Source organism: Dama dama, chromosome 1 (genome assembly GCF_033118175.1).
Source record: "Dama dama isolate Ldn47 chromosome 1, ASM3311817v1, whole genome shotgun sequence".
Taxonomy (NCBI): Eukaryota; Metazoa; Chordata; class Mammalia; order Artiodactyla; family Cervidae; genus Dama; species Dama dama.
In genome coordinates this window covers 81370648-81388171 of record NC_083681.1, presented here as the reverse complement: position 1 = coordinate 81388171, position 17524 = coordinate 81370648, and the positions used below count along the sequence as shown (strand labels likewise).

General features: G+C 57.1%; 1 protein-coding gene and 1 pseudogene across 1 annotated transcript; both read right to left on the bottom strand.

Moving 5' to 3' along the window:
* Positions 1 to 145: 145 nt before the first annotated feature.
* On the bottom strand, positions 146 to 8724 carry SMTNL1 (smoothelin like 1). The gene is made up of 7 exons (XM_061167330.1): positions 7952 to 8724; positions 7705 to 7886; positions 7438 to 7489; positions 5456 to 5614; positions 5119 to 5233; positions 4840 to 4991; positions 146 to 330 (listed from the first exon to the last, which is right to left on the bottom strand). Exons 1-7 carry the CDS (start codon positions 8722 to 8724, stop codon positions 186 to 188), a joined length of 1578 nt encoding a protein of 525 aa, XP_061023313.1. The 3' UTR covers positions 146 to 185.
* Positions 8725 to 15475: 6751 nt separating this feature from the next.
* On the bottom strand, positions 15476 to 17241 carry LOC133073546 (large ribosomal subunit protein uL4-like; annotated as a pseudogene).
* Between the last annotated feature and the right edge of the window lie 283 nt (positions 17242 to 17524).

Here is a 17524-nt window from a genome sequence, read left to right as displayed (position 1 = left end):
GTGGGAGGCCGGGGCTGCTTATCCCAGAGCGAGAGAGGCTCCCGTCGGGGTAGGGAGGGAGCCCCGAGGAGCCAGACGGGGTTTTACAAAACAGCCTTTAATGCAGTTAAGACTGGGGCCGCCTGCCCAGCCCCGCCGCCTCCGTGGAGCTGAAGGGCGCCTCCGGGCCAGCACTGGCCAGCCCCTCATTTCTTCTTGGTCTTGACCAGCCCCTTCTGCACGAGGCTGCGGTACAGCTCCTGGAGGTAGGTGTAGACGCACTTGGAGTCGGGCACCGCCAGCCGCACCATGTCGTCCACCTCCAGCAGCTGGGCACAGTCGGCCAGTTTCCTGAGGGGCAGAGGGGGCCGGGTGAGAGGTGGGGGGCTAAGGGGCGGGGTGGGGCAGCCCCCCCGAGGATGAAGCCCGAAGGACTGCGTGCAGCAGCGCTGGGACTTCGTCTGGCGCAACCATCCACTGTACAGATGAGACAGCTGCGGTCCTGCAGAGTCAAGACTCAGACTCAGCGTGGCTTGACTCCAGAGCCGTGTTTTCACTGCCCCACGTGTCTGCACGTGGGAGCGCGACCCTCTGGTCTGGGGTTCTGCGTGAACCACCCTTCTATGTGCGCCCGTGTCCGTCATCCAGAAGGACAGGCCCCGCAGGAAGAGTTAAAAGCACAGACCCCTAATCCCGGCTGGAGTGTGGGCGTGCAGCCTCAACTCCTCCAGTTTCTACAGGCTCTGTGTGTGCTGAGGGGCGCCGCGTGCTAGGCGTTCTTCTGGGGAGTTCAACACTGAACAAAATAAGAATCCCCCATCCTCATCAACGTTCTTGTGGCAGAAAACAGGCAGTCGTCAAATAGAAATTGATGGTACATCAGAGGATGAGAGATACTACAGAGAAAAAGAAGGCAGGGAAGGACAGGACATGTTTCTGTGTTCAAGGGGGTTTGCTTTTGTAATATTATGTTGGTGATGGCATTTACTTATTTATTGTCAGTGCCTCGCAGCTTCTGGGATCTTAGTTCCCCCATCAGGGATTGAACCTGGGCCCTCGGCAATGAGAGTGCAGAGTCCTAACCACTGGACCCCTAGGGAGTTCCCGGAAAAGAGAGAGAGAGAAAGAGACAAGTCACTCAGTCATGTCCGACTCTTTGCAACCCATGAGCTATAGCTGACCAGGCTCCTCCATCCCTGGGATTTTCCAGACAAGAACACTGGAGTCGGTTGCCATTTCCTCCTCCAGGGGATCTTCCTGATCCAGGTATCAAACCCGGGTCTCCAACACTGCAGGCAGACTGTTTAGCATCTGAGCCACCAGGGAAGCCTGGAGTTCCTCAAAGAGGTTTTTAATAGGAAAAGTTCTCTTAAGAGGACTTTTAAGCTCAGGAAAGTTCTCCTAAAGAGAGTAAATCGGGTACATATTTGCAGGAAGGGGGTTCCAGGCAGAGAAAACAGCAGGTGCAAACGTCCTGAGGCAGCAGTGCTTGAGCAACTGCATGAACTTAGCAGCAAGTCCTGTTTCTCTAACTTCCCAGCTGCTCTTTGGGAGCACAGGCTACTCCTGGCTTCGCCGAGGCCGACCATCTGATCTGAGCATTGTCGGGACCTTGCCACCACATGCCAGGAGGCTTATCAAGTGTTTCTCTCTACCCTTCTTTTTTTTTTTTTTTGCCGCTCTGCACAGCTTACAGGATCTCAGCTCCCCAACTCAGGGACTGAGCCAGCCCAGCCCAGGGCAAAGCCTGGAGTCCGAACCCCTGGGCCGGCAGGGAGCTCCAAATGCCTTCTCTCGACTGGTCTCGTTTCCTCCACTCCTCTGTGTTCAGCCGGCAGAAGGGGAGCCGAGACTCGCAGCACCTTGGTGGTTTGCCCAAAGCGAGCGGCACAGTGGGGACTCCACCGTGGGCCTGTCTGACGCGCCTGGCATCCCAGCCCTGAAGCTGGGTCCCAGCAGGCCGCCCGGGTGCTGGCAGGAGGGGCCATCATGTCCTGGCGGGAGTCCTCTCAGGGCTGAGTCAGCTGGACCGACAGCCAAGCCAGACGGGCCTGGGCGCAGGCGAGGAGCGCAGACTGAGGGGCTTCGAGGAACAGGACGAGCTCCCCGCCACCAACGCCTGCTGTCGGCTCCCGGCTCTGGGTCCGGGTGCGGTTTCCACTCGGAAGAGCCTGGGCTTGGGGAGCCAGGGCGGGACTGTTCCAGAGGAGTCAGAGAAGCCTTCTAGAAGGGAGCCAGCTGTGGCCGGGCCCCTTACTTTGCACACATCGTCTGCACACCCAGCCCTAGGAGAGGTTCCGTCAGCTGCCGAGGGTCAGAGAGCGAGGCAGGGGGACTTTCTGGGTGGTCCAGCGGTCAGGGCTTGGAGCTCCCAGCGCGGGGGTGCACGTGTGACCCCCGGTCTCCCGTGGTCAGAGAACTAAGATCCCGCACACCTCACAGCATGGCCACACGCACACAGCCTGGCAGCTGCAGGAGGACAGTGACCCGTGGCCCAGAGGCCAGGGACGCCTGTCAGGGCCCAGCCATACGCCCTTCTGATGGTGACCGAGAGCTCGCAGTCCCGGCCGGTGGTTTCCCTTTCCAGGGCCGGGTCGGCCACACCCTCCTGCACCAGCCTCCCATAACTCCCTGCTGCAGCCACACACACATCGTTGTGACCGTCAAATCGGACGATCCAAGAGAAGCGCTTAGCAGGACGCCTGGCATCTGATCACGCTTGGTTCCCATGGCTTGTCATGGCCCTTAAAGGTGCTCTGAGCTCAGAGCAGGACACAGGGCTCCCAACTCCTTCACCCCGACCACCAGCCCAGGGCACTACCCCCAGCCCACGGCAGGATAAAGTGAAACCGAAGGGACCTTCCAGAGCACCAACTCCGCATGCACGCGTGCGTGCTCAGTTGTGTCCGACTCCTTGTGACCCCATGGATTGTAGCCCACCAGGCTCCTCTGTCCATGGGATTCTCCAGGCAAGAATAATGCAGTGGGTTGCCATTTTGGTAAGGAATCTGTCTGCAGTGCAGGAGACCCAGATTCAATCCCTGGGTCGGGAAGATCCCCTGGAGAAGGAAACCACAACCCACTCCAGTACTCTTGCCTGGAGAATCCCATGGACAGAGGAGCCTGGCGGGCTACAGTCCATGGGTCTCAGGAGTCGGACACGACTTAGAGACTAAACCACCACCTCCAGGAGATCTTCCCAACCCAGGAATTGAACCCGGGTCTCTTGGCGTCTCCTGCACTGGCAGGCGGGTTTTTTTAGATCACTGAGCCACCTGGGAAGCCCTTCTGCAGCACCAAGTCTGGGAGTTTTCAGATGGGCTCCTCAGTGCCTGAGGGCCGGGAGACGTGCTTCAGGACCATCTTAGGAAGGGGGTTGGACTGACCTGGGGTGCCCCGGGAGCCCCTCCCAGCCTAAAAAGGCCGCCCTTAAATCTGTGTTCTGTGTTGGGCATCCACTTACTGTTTTGTTTGAGGAAGCTGCTGGTGGGGTGGGGGACCCATTTGAAAAGCACCAGTCAGTATTTTTGCCTGTGGGGACACGCAGACCCAGAGAGGGGAGGGTGGCTGCCCCGGGCTTCCCCGCGGGTTGGTGGCCAAGCCTGCAATCGATCAGAGGGCTCAGCCTCCCGGACCAAGACGCTGCCAGCATCCCCAGGGACTTGTTCCCTCCTCCGGGCCTTCAGAAGCGCCCTCAGCAGTCCCTTCCTAGGCCCCAGAGCTGTCCTTGTGGACAACACCCTCTGCCCAGACCAGGTGGCCCAGAAGCCTCCCCCAGGCAGGAAAGGAAGAGTGGCCCAGGATGAGCCCCCTGGGAGCCTCAAGGCCATTGGGGGACCGGCCGGCCTCCCCGGGGAAGAGGTGGAAGCCTTTGGCCGAGTCCGGCTTTGGGGCTTTGGTGGGGAGGGTGCCTCCGCTCCCCACCACCCGGCAGCCTTGTGTTCGCCTCTCGGGGTTTTCCCTGGGCTCCGCTGCTCCTCACGCCCCTCCTGCCTGTCTAGTCCTGGCACCCAGCTGTTCGAACCTCAGCAATAATAAATCTCCCTCCGGGTCCCATATCGAATAACAAGGATCATCACAGGGGCTCCCCTGGCAGTCCTGTGATTGGGAATCCGCCTGTCAGTGCAGGGACCATGGGGTCAGTCCCTGGTCTGGGGTGATTCCACATGCCTCGGGGCAACTAAGTCTGTGGGCCAGCCACACTGCTGAAGCCCAAGAGCCTAGAGCCTGGACAAGAGAAGCCTGGGCACTACATGAGGAAGAGGAAACCCTGCTCATCGCAACTGGAGAAAGTCCGTGCAGCCAAAAATAAGTAAATTTTAAAAATACATAACAATTGTGATATCATTCATTTTAGTATAGAACAGCAGCTAAGATTCTTGTTTATTTGAAATGTTTGCCACGGGTTAGGCACTGTGATAGGGAGTCCCTATCGCAAACTCCCAGTCTTCCCCTCCTTTGTCTCTCACCCGCCTGCATGTTCCCTGCCTGTCTCCTCATAGTTTATTCTGCATGTATGTGTATTTGCTATCTGTCTCTTTAGAATGTGAGTCACGGGAGTTTCCTGGTGGGCCAGTGATTTAGACTCTGTGCTTCCAATGCCAAGAGTGAAGGTTTGGTCCCTGGTTGAAGAACATGCCGCGGGGCACGGCCAAAAAATAAAATACTATAAAATAGAATAGGCGTCATGGACAGAGGGGATTTTGTGGGTTTCGCCCACTACCCCGTCCTCAAGCCAGTTCCCCGCATCCGAGAAGCACCTGTCGGATTCAAGGAGGTGTGGCCACGGGCTCGGCCTGACCCGCCCTCCCGGAGCCCCGGCCCCAGTCCCCGCCGCTCGGCGGCCCCCGCCCGGCTTACTCTGCGGTGGAGAAGGCCAGCGTGAAGTTGTGGCGGCGCTGCGCGGGGTCCAGCGCCGCGTAGTCGAAGGCGTCGGGGAAGAACTTGTGGATGAGCGCGCAGAAGGCCATGCCGCTGCCCCAGCTCGAGGAGAAGTTCTGGATGTCCACGTGCTGCGGGGGCGGGAGCCGCATCAGGGGCCTGCGCCTCGCCCCGTCGGACACCCCGCCCCCACCCCGGCACGGCCGCCGTCCCGGCCCCCCGGACCCCCGGCCTGGCCGCCGTCCCCGCCGCGCGCACCTCGTAGCTCCTGGTCATGGCGCGGCACCACTCCAGCAGCATGTTGCGAACGCCACCCACCGCCGCGCCGGCCGCCTTGGTGTTCCGGAACAGCGCCGTGGGGCCCGCGGCCGCCCTGCGCGCCGGGGCGGGGCGGGGGTCCATCAGACGGCAGTCCTCCCGGTGTGTGGGGGGGACTCCCATCGGACGGCAGTCCTCCCGGGGGGGCGGGGTCCATCAGACGGCAGTCCTCCCCGGGTAGGGAGGGCATCAGATGTCCCTCTGGGGCTCGGGCTGTTTCTCCCCCAGCCCATCCTCCCACCAATTCCGCCCCGCCAGCCCCTCGCCCGAATCCTACCCCCCAAACTTGTCCACGATGGCCTTGCGGTTCTGAGCTCGGGGTCCACGGGGCCGGGTAGGGGCGGACACCCTGCGCTCTGGTGCCTTCTCTTTCTTCTTCTCCTCTGGCGGAGGGGCCTCCTTGGGGCTCTGGGGCACATCACTGGGCGAAGAGTCACTGCTTGGAAACGTTCAGAGGAGCGTGAGAAGGGCTGGAACCCGCCCCTACAGGGAGGAGGCTGGCTGGGCAGTGGTCCCTACCGCCCAAGAGGCTACCGAGCTTCGGCCCACCTCACATACGTGCCTTCGGGCCCAGCCCTGGGAGGCGCTGAGAAGGAAGACAGGTTCAGTCGGACTGCCTAGGTCAGAACTAGGGCACATCTGAGGTCGACCTGAGTTCGAATCCTGCCTAGGCCTCTTATTTGCCATGTAATCTTGGGAGTGTCAAACCAGTCGGTCCTAAAGGAAACCAACCCTAAATAGTCTTTGGAGGGACTGATGCTGAAGTTGAAACTCCAATGCTTTGGCCACCTGATGGGAAGAACTGACTATTGAAAAGACCCTGATGCTGGGAAAGATTGAAGGCGGGAGGAGAAGGGGATGACAGAGGATGACATGGTTGGATGGCATCACTGACTCAATGGACATGAGTTTGAGAAAACTCCAGGAGTTGGTGAAGGACAGGGAGGCCTGGAGTGCTGCGGTTCATGGGGTCGCAAAGAATCAGGTATGACTTAGTGACTGAACAACAGCTTGGGACTGTCATGTCACCTCTCTGAGCCTCAGCTTGCTTGTCTGTATAATGGGAATAGGTACCTGGCAAGGTGGGTCTAAGGCTCTGTAAGAAGGGGAATGTGAACGCTCATCAGGTACCTTTCCCTAAGAAGGTCACATGGAGGTGACTTTCAGCTCGAAATAAAGGAAGACTCTTCTAATGACTGGAGAAGGCAATGGCACCCCACTCCAGTGCTCTTGCCTGGAAAATCCCATGGATGGAGGAGCCTGGTGGGCTGCAGTCCATGGGGTCGCTAAGACTCGGGCACGACTGAGTAACTTCACTTTCACTTTTCACTTTCATGCATTGGGGAAGGAAATGGCAACCCACTCCAGTGTTCTTGCCTGGAGAATCCCAGGGACAGAGAAGGCTAGTGGGCTGCCGTCTATGGGGCTGCACAGAGTCGGACACGACTGAAGCGACTTAGCAGCAGCAGCAGCTTCTAACAACAAAATTTGTGCCCTGGCAAGAGGAAGGCTCTCGTGTCATCCAGCACCTTTCAGGCATCAGGAGTCAAGCTGAGTGCTTTATACACAAACGTCATTTGAGCCTCACAAGAAGCCTATGAGGCAGGTACCCTGACCGTGCCCACTTCCCAGGGGAGGAGCGGGAAGTGATGTAGCCACAGTCACACAGCCGGGGCTTCCCTGGTGGCTCAGTGGTAAAAAAAAAAAAAAAAAAAAAAAAAAATCTGTCTGCTAAGGCAGGAGACTCGAGTGCCATCCCTGGGTCAGGAAGAGCCCCTGGAGGAGGAGATGGCAAACCCTCTCCAGTGTTTTTGCCTGGGAAATCCCATGAACAGAGGAGCCTGGTGGACTAGGGTCCATGGGGTCCCAAAGAGTCAGACACGACCAGCCTAGCGACCAACACAGCAACAGGCAGCGTCGCTGTCCAAACGCAGGCTTTCTGCTCGCGCCCGACCGGTGATGCTGAGACTTCGGGGACAGACAAGGCTGGGGGCTCCCATGGAGAGTCCTGGGGGTGCTGGGGAGGAGGCTCCTTCAGCACTGGGTGGGGGGGGGGGCCAACCAGGGAGGCCCCACCACCCATTGCTCCCCACTCCAGCGCTTCTCCTTTCCCCGGCTCTGCCCTGAGCTAGGGGGCAGCAATATTCTGGCATATCCGGAGCCCAGACGCTGGAGGCCCAGTCTCAGGGGACAGCAGGCTCTGAAGGGAGCAGGTGGTGATGGCTGGGGGGGAGCCGGGGCTCCAGCGTTGGACATTACCTGGCTGAAGGACCTGGCTCTTCAGAAGCCGCGGTGTCTGGGCTCAGCCCCTCTGAGGGAGAGGAACAGGAGGGAGGGAAGCAGGGCAATCGTGGTGCGCCCCCCCACACCCCCCGGGGGGCCTGAAGCAGGTGGGGTCCTGGCCCCCCATGCCCCCCACGCCCTTGGGTGGGCCCTGAAGCAAGTGGGGTCCTGGCCCCCTCCCCCGGACGCTCCCCGCCCCGCACGCCCCGGACGCCCCCCACACCCCCCGGGGCGCCCCCTCACCTGGGCTGGCGCTGCCGCCCTCCTCCGTGGGGCTCTCGGGCCATACCTCCGGGGAGCTGGGAGGCCCCCCCGCCCCGTCCTCGGCCTCGGCCCCTGCACCCTCGTCCTGCTCGTCAGCGGGGCCTCCCGGCTCCTGGAAGGTACGCGCTGGGTGGGCTCGTGCCTGCCCGAGGCTCTGCGAGCTTCAGAAAGATCTGGAAGGCAGCCCGGGGCCAGAGCGCGGCTCCCCCGGCCCCCCGCCTCCCACCCAGGCTCTGAGACTTTCCCGGAGGAATAAAGCGGCCCGGGGGCTCTGGGGGCGACTCTGGGCCGCCGTGGGGCCCCCGCCCTCCTCCCCGCTTCCGCACTCACCACCCCCTCCGTCGCCTCCTCCTCCTGTGGCTCGGGCGTGGCCTCCTCCGCCCCGGCGGCCGTCTTCGGAGAGTCCGGCTGGGCCGCTGGAGCGCCGGCTTCCTCCTGGGCTGCGGCCTGGGGCTTCTCCGCCTTGCCGCCCGCCTCCTGAGGGGCCGCGGCGGCCTCGCCCTTCCCTTCGGCCTCCCTGCCTCCAGCCTCGGCCTCCTGCGCCGCGGAAGCGTGCTTCAGCTCGGCCTGGGCCTCTCCGCTCGCGTCGACGCTCTCCCTAGACCCAGGCCTGGCCTCTTTCTCGTCAGCCCTCGGCTTCTCAGAGGCCGACGCGGTCTCCCCTTCTCTCTGCGCCCCCGCGGGCTCAGAGTGGGTCTGGTCGCTCCTGTCGGTCTTCCCAGGGGCCGCGGTGGTCTCTCCCTGCCCCCTGTCTTCCTGCTGAAGGCCAGCCTCCCCTTGGGATTCCGCCTTGACCTCACCCAGCCCGTCTGCCTGGCATTCAGCGGGAACGCCGTCCTCGGCCGGGGCCCGCTCCTGATCGCCCGCTCTGGCGGCGCTCTCGGCGGGGCCTGCGGCCGCCTCCTCCGCAGAGCCGCCGCCTCCCGCGGCCTCCGGGGCCTCCGCGGCTGGGGGGACAGTGGCCCCGTCCTCAGAGGGCTTCCCCGCCTTCTGCTCCATCTCTGGAAAGAGAAGACAGACACAGCCGGTCACGCCCCCCTTCTCCAGGTGAAGGCCCTGGAGTCTGGACACCTTCAGTTCAGTCTCGGGGTCCCCATTGCTTGGACATGAGGCAACAACACCCACTTTCCGTCTGGCTAAATGAGGGGAGGGCACCACTTCCCCCAAAGGCGGTGTTGGGCCGGCTATGTTCACTTGCTGTCCACCGAACGGTCCTCTGCCGGTTGTGACTTGGGCTTTAAACAACACTGGGTCAGGACTTGGTTGGTGGTCCAGTCGTTAAGAATCTGCCTGCCAATGCAGGGGTCACGGGTTCGATGCCTGGTACGAGAAGATTCCACATGCTGAGGGGCAGTTAAGTCCTTGGACCAGGACTCCTGAGCCCGCACTCCTGAGCCCGAGAGCCATCACAGGAGAAGCCCTGGGCATCGTAGGGGAGAGTATCCCACTCGCTGCCACTAGAGAAAGCCTGGACACAGCGGCAGAGACCCAGCCCAGCTAAAGGCAAATAAATAAAAACACTTAAAGAAACAAGAACGCTGAGTCCCCTCATGCCTTTTCAATGATTTGGCCTCTTTTTGGATAAGTCAGCAAGGTGGTTACAGTTTGACACTGGCATCCCTGGACAGTTACTCCTCTTCCCTCTCGATGGAGATAGCTGTCCGCTGGGCCCGCAGGCCCAGAGCCCAAAGCAGACAGGAATCTCTAGATAGAATCAAATAAGACTGCTTTGATTCCAGTTGGATTTATTTTTACAGTTACATTCTATTTCTGGCTGCTGACGTGGAGTTTCCATTTCCAATAGTGATATAAAGTTTCTGTTATAAATACACTTATTGAAGTTAAAATCAGCTAATTCAAAGGAATATGTTCAGGAAAGCAGGATACAAGATACCTAAGCTGCGGAGATGGCGTAAAGATGCCTGAGATTTGGGGAGCCCTGGGCCTGCATGGGGTCTGGGTCTCTGCCAGCTCCGAAGAGCTGGCCCTGGGCATGGCAGAGTTCCCTTCGGTGAAGAAGAGATATGTGCTCTCCCTGATTAACCTCCGCAGGCAAGTCTGATCCTCCAGCTGCTGGGGGTGGGAGGAAAGGGAGCGCGTGACACTTTAATGTGAGGTTTCCTCTTCAAGTACTGTATGTACAGTCAGCCTTCCATATCCTTGGGTTCTGTGGATTCAGCCAACCTCGGATGGAAAATATTTGAAAAACAAAAAAAAAAAAAAACAGAAAAGTACAAAAGGCAAAACTTAAATCTGCAGCCGCTCCAACTATTTACGTAGCATTTACATTGTTATTAACAATTGTTTACGTAACATTTTCATTGTCCTGGGTGTTACAAGCGATCTAGAGCTGACTTAAAGTATGAGGAAGGACTGTGTCGGTTAACAGCAAATGCTACACCATTTCATAGAAGAGACAAGAGCATCTGCAGCTTTTAGTGTCCTCCAGGGAGGCTGGGTCTGATTCCCCACAGACACTGAAGGATGGTTATGCTGTCCAGTCTACGAAAATAGCTGGGTAGGGGGACAGAGCCAGCTCCTTCCTCCTTCTGCCCTTCTTGGGGGCTCTGTTTACTGAGAAAATAATCCCCGAATAATGTTCAGAGCATGACTCAGGCAGTAAAAGAAGCAGACACTTCTGTCACTGGCTAAAAATACCTCCCGCTCTCTGCAGGGCCGTCACTCTGGGTACAGTACCCCTGACACCTGAGCAGTTGGGACGGAGGCAGGAAGACTCAGGTACGAGGGCCAGGGCCCTGTTCCTGCCAGCCATTCGGGTCCTGGGGTCCCTGGTTTAGTCTCCCACTGTTTCCCCAGGAAGCGGGCTGGGATTTTCAAAGATGTTCACGCTGCCCTTCAATTCCACCGCTCCTACTACGGCCCACGGTTCACAGCTCTAGCAGTGAATTAAAGCTGGAGGGAAATCAATGAAGCTGGGAGACGGAGCGCCCACTGGCAGGGAGCTAGGGGCTTGCCCTCACCTCGGCCCCAAGCCTGGGACCGGAGCGAATCTCCTTGCCTCTCTGGAGAGTCTTCATTTCCAACACAGATGGGACCGGTTGAGGTTGAGTTGGCAAACTGTGTTCTATGGAAAACTGCACTGTGCTCAGTCGTGTCCGACTCTGCAACCCCATGGACTGTAACCCACCAGGTTCCTCTGTCCGTGGGGATTCTCCAGGCAAAAATACTGGAGTGGGTTGCCATGCCCTCCTCCAGGGGATCTTCCCAACCCAGGGATCAAACCCAGGTCTCCTGCGTTGCAGGCGGATTCTTCACCAGCTGAGCCACCAAGGAAGCCCAAGAATACTGGAGTGGGTAACCGTTCCCTCCTCCAGGGGATCTTCCTGACATAGGAAATTGAACCGGGTCTCCTCTGTTACAGGTCGATTCTTTACCAGGTGAGCTACCAGGGAAGCTGTGGAAAACTAGGGCCTCCTAAGACATTCATAGGGCTTCCCAGCTAGTGCCAGTGGTAAAGAACCCACCTGCCAATGCAGGAGGCGAAAGGGACTTTGGTTTGATCCCTGGGTCTGGAAGATCCCCTGGAGAAGGAACTGGCACCTCACTCCAGTATTCTTGCCTGGAAAACTCCATGGGCAGAGGAGCCTGGTGGGCTACAGTCCATAGGGGCTGCAGTCCATGGGGCCACAAAGAGTCGGACGTGACTGAGTGAGTGAATAAGACATTAATGAGGGCTGCACTGGGGACAGGAGGGTGTTCACTGGCTATGATTCTTCCAAAAACAGCCTACTCTTAACCATTTTAGAGTCTTAGAGCTTCATTAGCACTTAGAGTCCAGATACCCCGTAGTAAAGAAATCTTAAGTTTGTTTAGCTTCCTTTAACTCATTTTTCTCCAAACATATTTGGCCTTGGATTTTCTTTTTCATGCTTTCTTTTCATTTTGCTTTATCTATCCTGAGGTAGTCTCTGCCCTGAGTCTCTTTCTCCTCCTGCATGGGCAGGCGGGTTCTTTACCACTGACACCACCTGGGAAGCCCTATTAATGTCTTAGGAGGCCCTAGTTTTCCACAGGCTTCCCTGGTACAGATGTGACAGTTGAACCACAAAGAAGGCTGAGTACCGAAGAATTGATGCTTTTGAACTGTGGTGCTGGAGAAGACTCTTGAGAGTCCCTTGGACTGCAAGGAGATCCAACCAGCCCATCCTAAAGGAGATCAGTCCTGGGTGTTCATTGGAAGGACTGATGCTCAAGCTGAAGCTCCAGCACTCTGGCCACTTGATGCGAAGAGTTGACTCATTGGAAAAGACCCTGATGCTGGGAAAGATTGAAGGCGGGAGGAGAAGTGGACGACAGAGGATGAGATGGCTGGATGGCATCACCGACTCAATGGACATGGGTTTGGGTAAACTCTGGGAGATGGTGAAGGACAGGGAGATCTGGCGTGCTGCGGTTCATGGGGTCGCAAAGAGTCAGACACGACTGAGCGACTGAACAACCACCCTGAGACGCATCTGCTGCCCTCTTGAGCAAGGTACCCTTTAGCAGAAGAAACTTTAGCGGATGCTGGTCTAAATGGTCCACACACCCCATCCCTGCCTTGTGCTCTTGTTGGGAAGGTGGTATGGTGCACAACTGAAAATCACTGATTCTTCAGCTTCCTACGAGGGGATTCCCAGCTCCCACTGCGACCTTGAACAAGCTTCTTACCCTGCCTGGGTTTTGACTTCTAGAGATAAAAATAGGTCTCACCTCACAGGGATGATGGAGGGTTAAGAAAGCCAATGCATAGAACGGATTTGGGGGCGTTCCTGGCACGGAAGGAGGACTCAGCCTACATCAGCTTGAACGGTGTAGGTTGGCTTCTGCCCTGCCCTGGGCCAGATTAAGGTCCTGACTCAGCCAGGAGGGCATTTAGTTGGTAAGACAAGGCAAAGAAAACTGAACACCGGTAAGATGATGAGCCCTCTTCATGCCTCAAAGTGTGGCAGTGAGAGGCTAAGACACAGCTGAGCCCCGCAGCCGTCTTACCCTTCATCTAGGCTCCACACACAGTCCGGTGGAGGGGAAGGGCAGGTGTACACACACGCACACACACGCGCACACCGCCCCTCAGCCATCCTGCGTGTTCCTCACCTCAGCTCTCCACCCTCCAGGCCTGTCAGAAACAGCCAAGGAGTGAAGAAATGCAGAATACTGAGATGCTAGGATAACACCACCCACCCCAGCAGTGACTTCCCTATAGCTCAGATGGTAAAGAATCTGCCTGCAGTGCAGGAGACCTGGGTTCGATCCCTGGGTCAGGAAGATCCCCTGGAGAAGGAAACGGCAACCCACTCCAGTATTCTTGCCTGGAGAATCCCATGGACGGAGGAACCTGGCGGGCTACAGTCCACGGGGTCGCAAAGATTCACACACGACTGAGTGACTAACACACACCGCAGCATGAACAATTCTACAGCTTACTGCGGCACCCTCCTATGCCTCCCTGCTTCCTCACTCTAACCCCTTGGAATAGGCCTTACTGGCCCCGTTTTACAGATGGAGTTCCTCACTCTAACCCCTTGGAATAGGCCTTACTGGCCCCGTTTTACAGATGGAGGAATTTGAGGCTTGGGGAGTGGAAGGCCCTTGACTACAGTGGTGCTTAGGACAATTAAATGGCCAAACTGTATGTAGAACCCAGGTCCCCTGAGGACCAGTCCACAGCTTCTGCCGGAGATGCTGCCCCCTACCAGCTCCTCAGCCAGCGTCCCGTGGGAGGCGCCCGGCGGGGGTGAGGGGGACCCCAGGAGGGCAGTCAGACGTGGCTGAGGAGGTCGGCTCTTGCTTCCAAGTATGCGGTAGCCTCTGTCCCCCTGCCTTGCCCAGGAAGCCTTCACTCCGCCCCGGTTTTGTGTCCCCTGCAGCAGCTCCCGTCTCTTCCTGTTTGTCTTGGCAGAAGGGAAGGCAGAGGAGCCAGGAGCCCGAGTTCCGAGCCCCACAGAGTGGAGACAGTGCTGGGGGCTCTGCTGACACCTCACGACCTCTGCCGCTCGGCCTGCCTCCCGGTGGTCCTCCAGCCAGCGACATCCCTCGGAGATGCCTGTCTCAGCTGCTTAGAGATGCCGCCTCCCACCCCAACTGGACTCGGAAGTCTGCGAGGCCCTCTCTGCCCATCAGGTCCTGGTGGGTGGCCACCTGCGGGCGACTCTGCTGAACACCCCAGGGCTGAGTCTCCAACCTCTGGCTCAAAAGAGTCGACATAGTGATGGACAGTCGGAGAGGATTTCTCCAACCGGGGGGCGCTGCTCAGAGGCTCCTGCCCTTGGAGGTGGGCAGAGGGGTTGGCAGACGGAGGGGCCACTTGGAAAGGGGAGCAGGGCTTCACCTACCTGCGGGGCCTCTGTCTGGGGTCCTGGAGCCGCCTCCTTCCTCGAGCTGAGCGCTGTCTCTCCCGGGCTGTCTTTAAGCCCCCGGGCTTCTAGCCCCCACCTTCCCCCCACCCCCCCACTGCAAGGGCCTGGGGCCACGGACCAGCATTGTTTACTATCCTGTTGGTACAACACTCCCCCTGGACGGGGAGGCTCAGGTTTCCCGAGGAGCGCCGACAGGTGGCACCTTCCAATCACTGCCGGGCCCTCCCGCCTGCCCGGGCCCACGTCCGTCCTGTGCCCGTCTCCTTCCCCACGTCCTCGCCTGGCCCGGCGGCCCTCACGGCGTCTGCGGGCCCCTGTGGAGCCTGGCCACCGGCTGGCCGGCCTCCCCGACCGTGCAGAGCCTAGGTCTTGCACCTCCCTGCCCTCCACGCGCCTTCCAACAGCCCCTTTACCCGTCCTCGGACTGAAGCAGCTGCAGGAGGCTGGGCGAGGGAGGGGGCGAGGGGACAGCTGCTGTGGGGACCTGTCTCGGGGCCCCCGATGGATGCAGTGGGGGAGGGGCGGAGAGAAGGGAGAAGGTCCAAGCTGACGGCTCACGAGTCCAGATGATACCAAACCGAGCTCTATTTTGAGCGAAGTGACCGGGATGTAGTAGGCGCGGAACAAATTTTTGCGCTGAATTGAGATTTTTGCTCCGAAAAACAGAACATCTTTCTTTACCTTCTCCGGGGATCCTGTGGTCTAAGAAGGGTACTGCTTTCGGAGAATGTGCGAGGGGGGCTGTGACAAAGCTGGGGACTCCCCCAACCCCTCCCCCCCACCATCCCCACCACTTCAGCCACCCTGGCCTCCTTCCAATTCCTTCAATAAATTGATTCCTTTCCGTACTCAGGACTACCACCGTTCCGCTCCTGCTCTTTGCAAGACTTTCTGCTCTCAAATGTCATTTCCTCCTGGAGGCCTCCCATGACCTTGAGTTCCTCTCCATCATCTCCACATATTTTATTTCCTTCTTGTATACTATTTGTTGAAATCCCAAATCACCTTATCCATTTCTTTGTCACTGGAGTTTCTCTCTAGACTCTAAGCTCCACGAGGGCAGCAGCTTTGTTTCCTGTTCATGGTTATATGCCCGGGGCCCAGCAAATTGCCTGGGTCACATGGGGTGCTCAATAAATAGATATTAAATAAGCAAACAGTTTAATTAGTTAGCTTAAATATGGAATGAAAACTTGGAGGCTTATGCCTGGCATGATCTGAAAGCCAGATTTGGGTACCAGTGGTTGAACAGTGCAATGCTGTTGACTGCCAGCCGTCCTTAGTGTGAAGATGTCTATAACTTTAAGGGCATGAAAATTGCATTGTGGAAAAAAGACTTCATCTTTTAGAGATATAGTTAGATGGAGAAAATACTGCTAAATGCTGACAATGGTCAAGTCCTGGTGACGGGTGACTGTATGTGAAGGTTCAGTACACTGTGCTCGCCACTTTTCTGGACTTTTATTTATTTATTTTTCATGTTTCTCCTTGCCTCTCTGTTCAGGTCTTTATTCCAAATCAGCTGCTCCCAAAAAAGTTGGCGTTTATGGAATAAGCAAATGTAAGTGTGCGCAGCAGCCTACTTTTCCTCCGGGGCGGGCTTCTTTTCGGCTGCTGGTTCCTTGGTTCCCTGCAGCCTTTTCCCCACCGCAGGCTCCTTGCCCGGAGCCCCCTTCTGATCTGACGTGGCTCCTGGTGCTGCCGCCGCCCCACCCAGGCGGATTTTGCGGCTCTCAGCCTGCCGAGCAGTGGCGCTCGGGCACACGGTCCTTGCTGTGGGTTAAGCGTCAACAGGTTTTCCAGTGGATTCTTCAGGACTCTGCGATGAATCTTCTTGCGTGGTGCTTGGAGTGCTCTTTGGATTTCTGGACTTTTCAAGGGTCTGCTGAGGCCTGTATTGAGCATCTTGTGCATGGGGAGGCTGTAGTTACTCTTGAGGGAGGCTGCTTGACGCCAAGTGCCATACCGCTCACCTGACTTTCGGGGAGCACTTTCAGTCCAAATGCAGAAACGTCCCGCATGACCGCCAGGAGCAAGTTTCAAAATTGTTCAGCTTGCTTATATTAAGCGGAATGATTCCAAGGATGTTTCTGAAGGCCTTGATGATACCATTGTCTGCATTATCGATGAGGCAGGGGCCCCTGCGCTGGATACGGCTTCTCATTTCACCTTGGCCAGCTCCCATTCGCCGAGCAGCACAGACCTTTGTGATATCATTCCAGACCTTCTGTTTCTTCAGAAGCAAAACAGCCTCCTTGGTCTTCTTGTAGCCTTCAGCTTTATCTTCAGCCACCAAAGGGAGTGCAGAAGCTCCCTCTACACGATGACCTTTGGGCATGACCAGCGCTGGTGGGGCCGAGGCAGCCGGCGCAGAGCAGACGGAATCCACCGCAGATGTATTTGCTCTGCGGTGCCAACGTCGCCAGGTCCTGGTTGGTGCAAACAGGCGGCCCCCACGCCCCACATTTCCAGCAGCACACTGGCCGGAACGGGGAGTCCCGCCACCTCAAACCCTGGGAATTCGAGCCACAGCTCTGCCGGTACCCCGAGGGTTTGATGAGCTGCTGAGCCACTGACAGCAGAGGGCTGTCTGTTGCTTTTGCGCAAGCTGGTGTGAACCAAGTTCACGATATCGGGTCTAATGGGAGCCTGGAACACAGCAGGCAAAGTGGCATTTTTTGCCAGATGACCCCCCCTTTTGGGAGTACACTGGTATCAGTGGATGAGCACACGCCGTCGTGGGGGGAGGAGAAGGCCACGCTCCTCTCAACCCGGCGGCTCCCGCAGGAAAAGTTTTCTGTACTTTTAAACTTTGCCCTAATAAATAGAAATCTAAAAAGAAAACAACACTTCATTGTTATTGAGCAACTGTCATGGATTAGGTGTGTTAAATATGTTATTTTTTTCTGTTTGCTTTGTACTGATTTTTAAAACTTCATTTTGAAATAACTCTAGGTTTATAGGAAGTTACATAAGCAACACAGAAAGGGTACTGAAGGTTACAATTTACCCAAGATTTATCCACTGAGCGCTAAATCTTACATAACTATATGCAATATCACAACAAGGAAATTGGCCTTGATATGATGGCTTGTATGGTATTATGACAGCTTAGATTTGTGTAAAACCTCCACCCACAGTCAGGACAGGGAACCATTTCTCCCACACAAAGATCCGCCTCGTGTTACTCCCTCAGGCACACTTCCCTCCCTCTCCACACCAACTCTAACCCTAGGCAACCCTTTCTCTCATTGCTATAATTTTGTCATTTTCAGAATGTGATTTAAATGGAATCATGCAGTTACACAATTATTCATAAAATCTAATAAAAAAAAATCCCATCCAGGAAGCAGATTCTTCTCTAAGAACCCATCTCCTTTTTCCATGTAATTTCTTAATATTCCATATATGTATAATGTTTTCAAAAGCAAAAACCAGGA

Coding starts and splice junctions, on each gene's coding strand:
- SMTNL1 (XM_061167330.1), bottom strand. CDS start 8,724: ATGGAGCAGAAGGCGGGGAAGCCCTCTGAGGACGGGGCCACTGTCCCC. Junction 7,490..7,704: donor GGGCGGCAGCGCCAGCCCAG/GTGAGGGGGCGC, acceptor CCTCTCCCTCAG/AGGGGCTGAGCCCAGACACC. Junction 331..4,839: donor CTGGCCTTCTCCACCGCAGA/GTAAGCCGGGCG, acceptor TCTGCCCCTCAG/GAAACTGGCCGACTGTGCCC.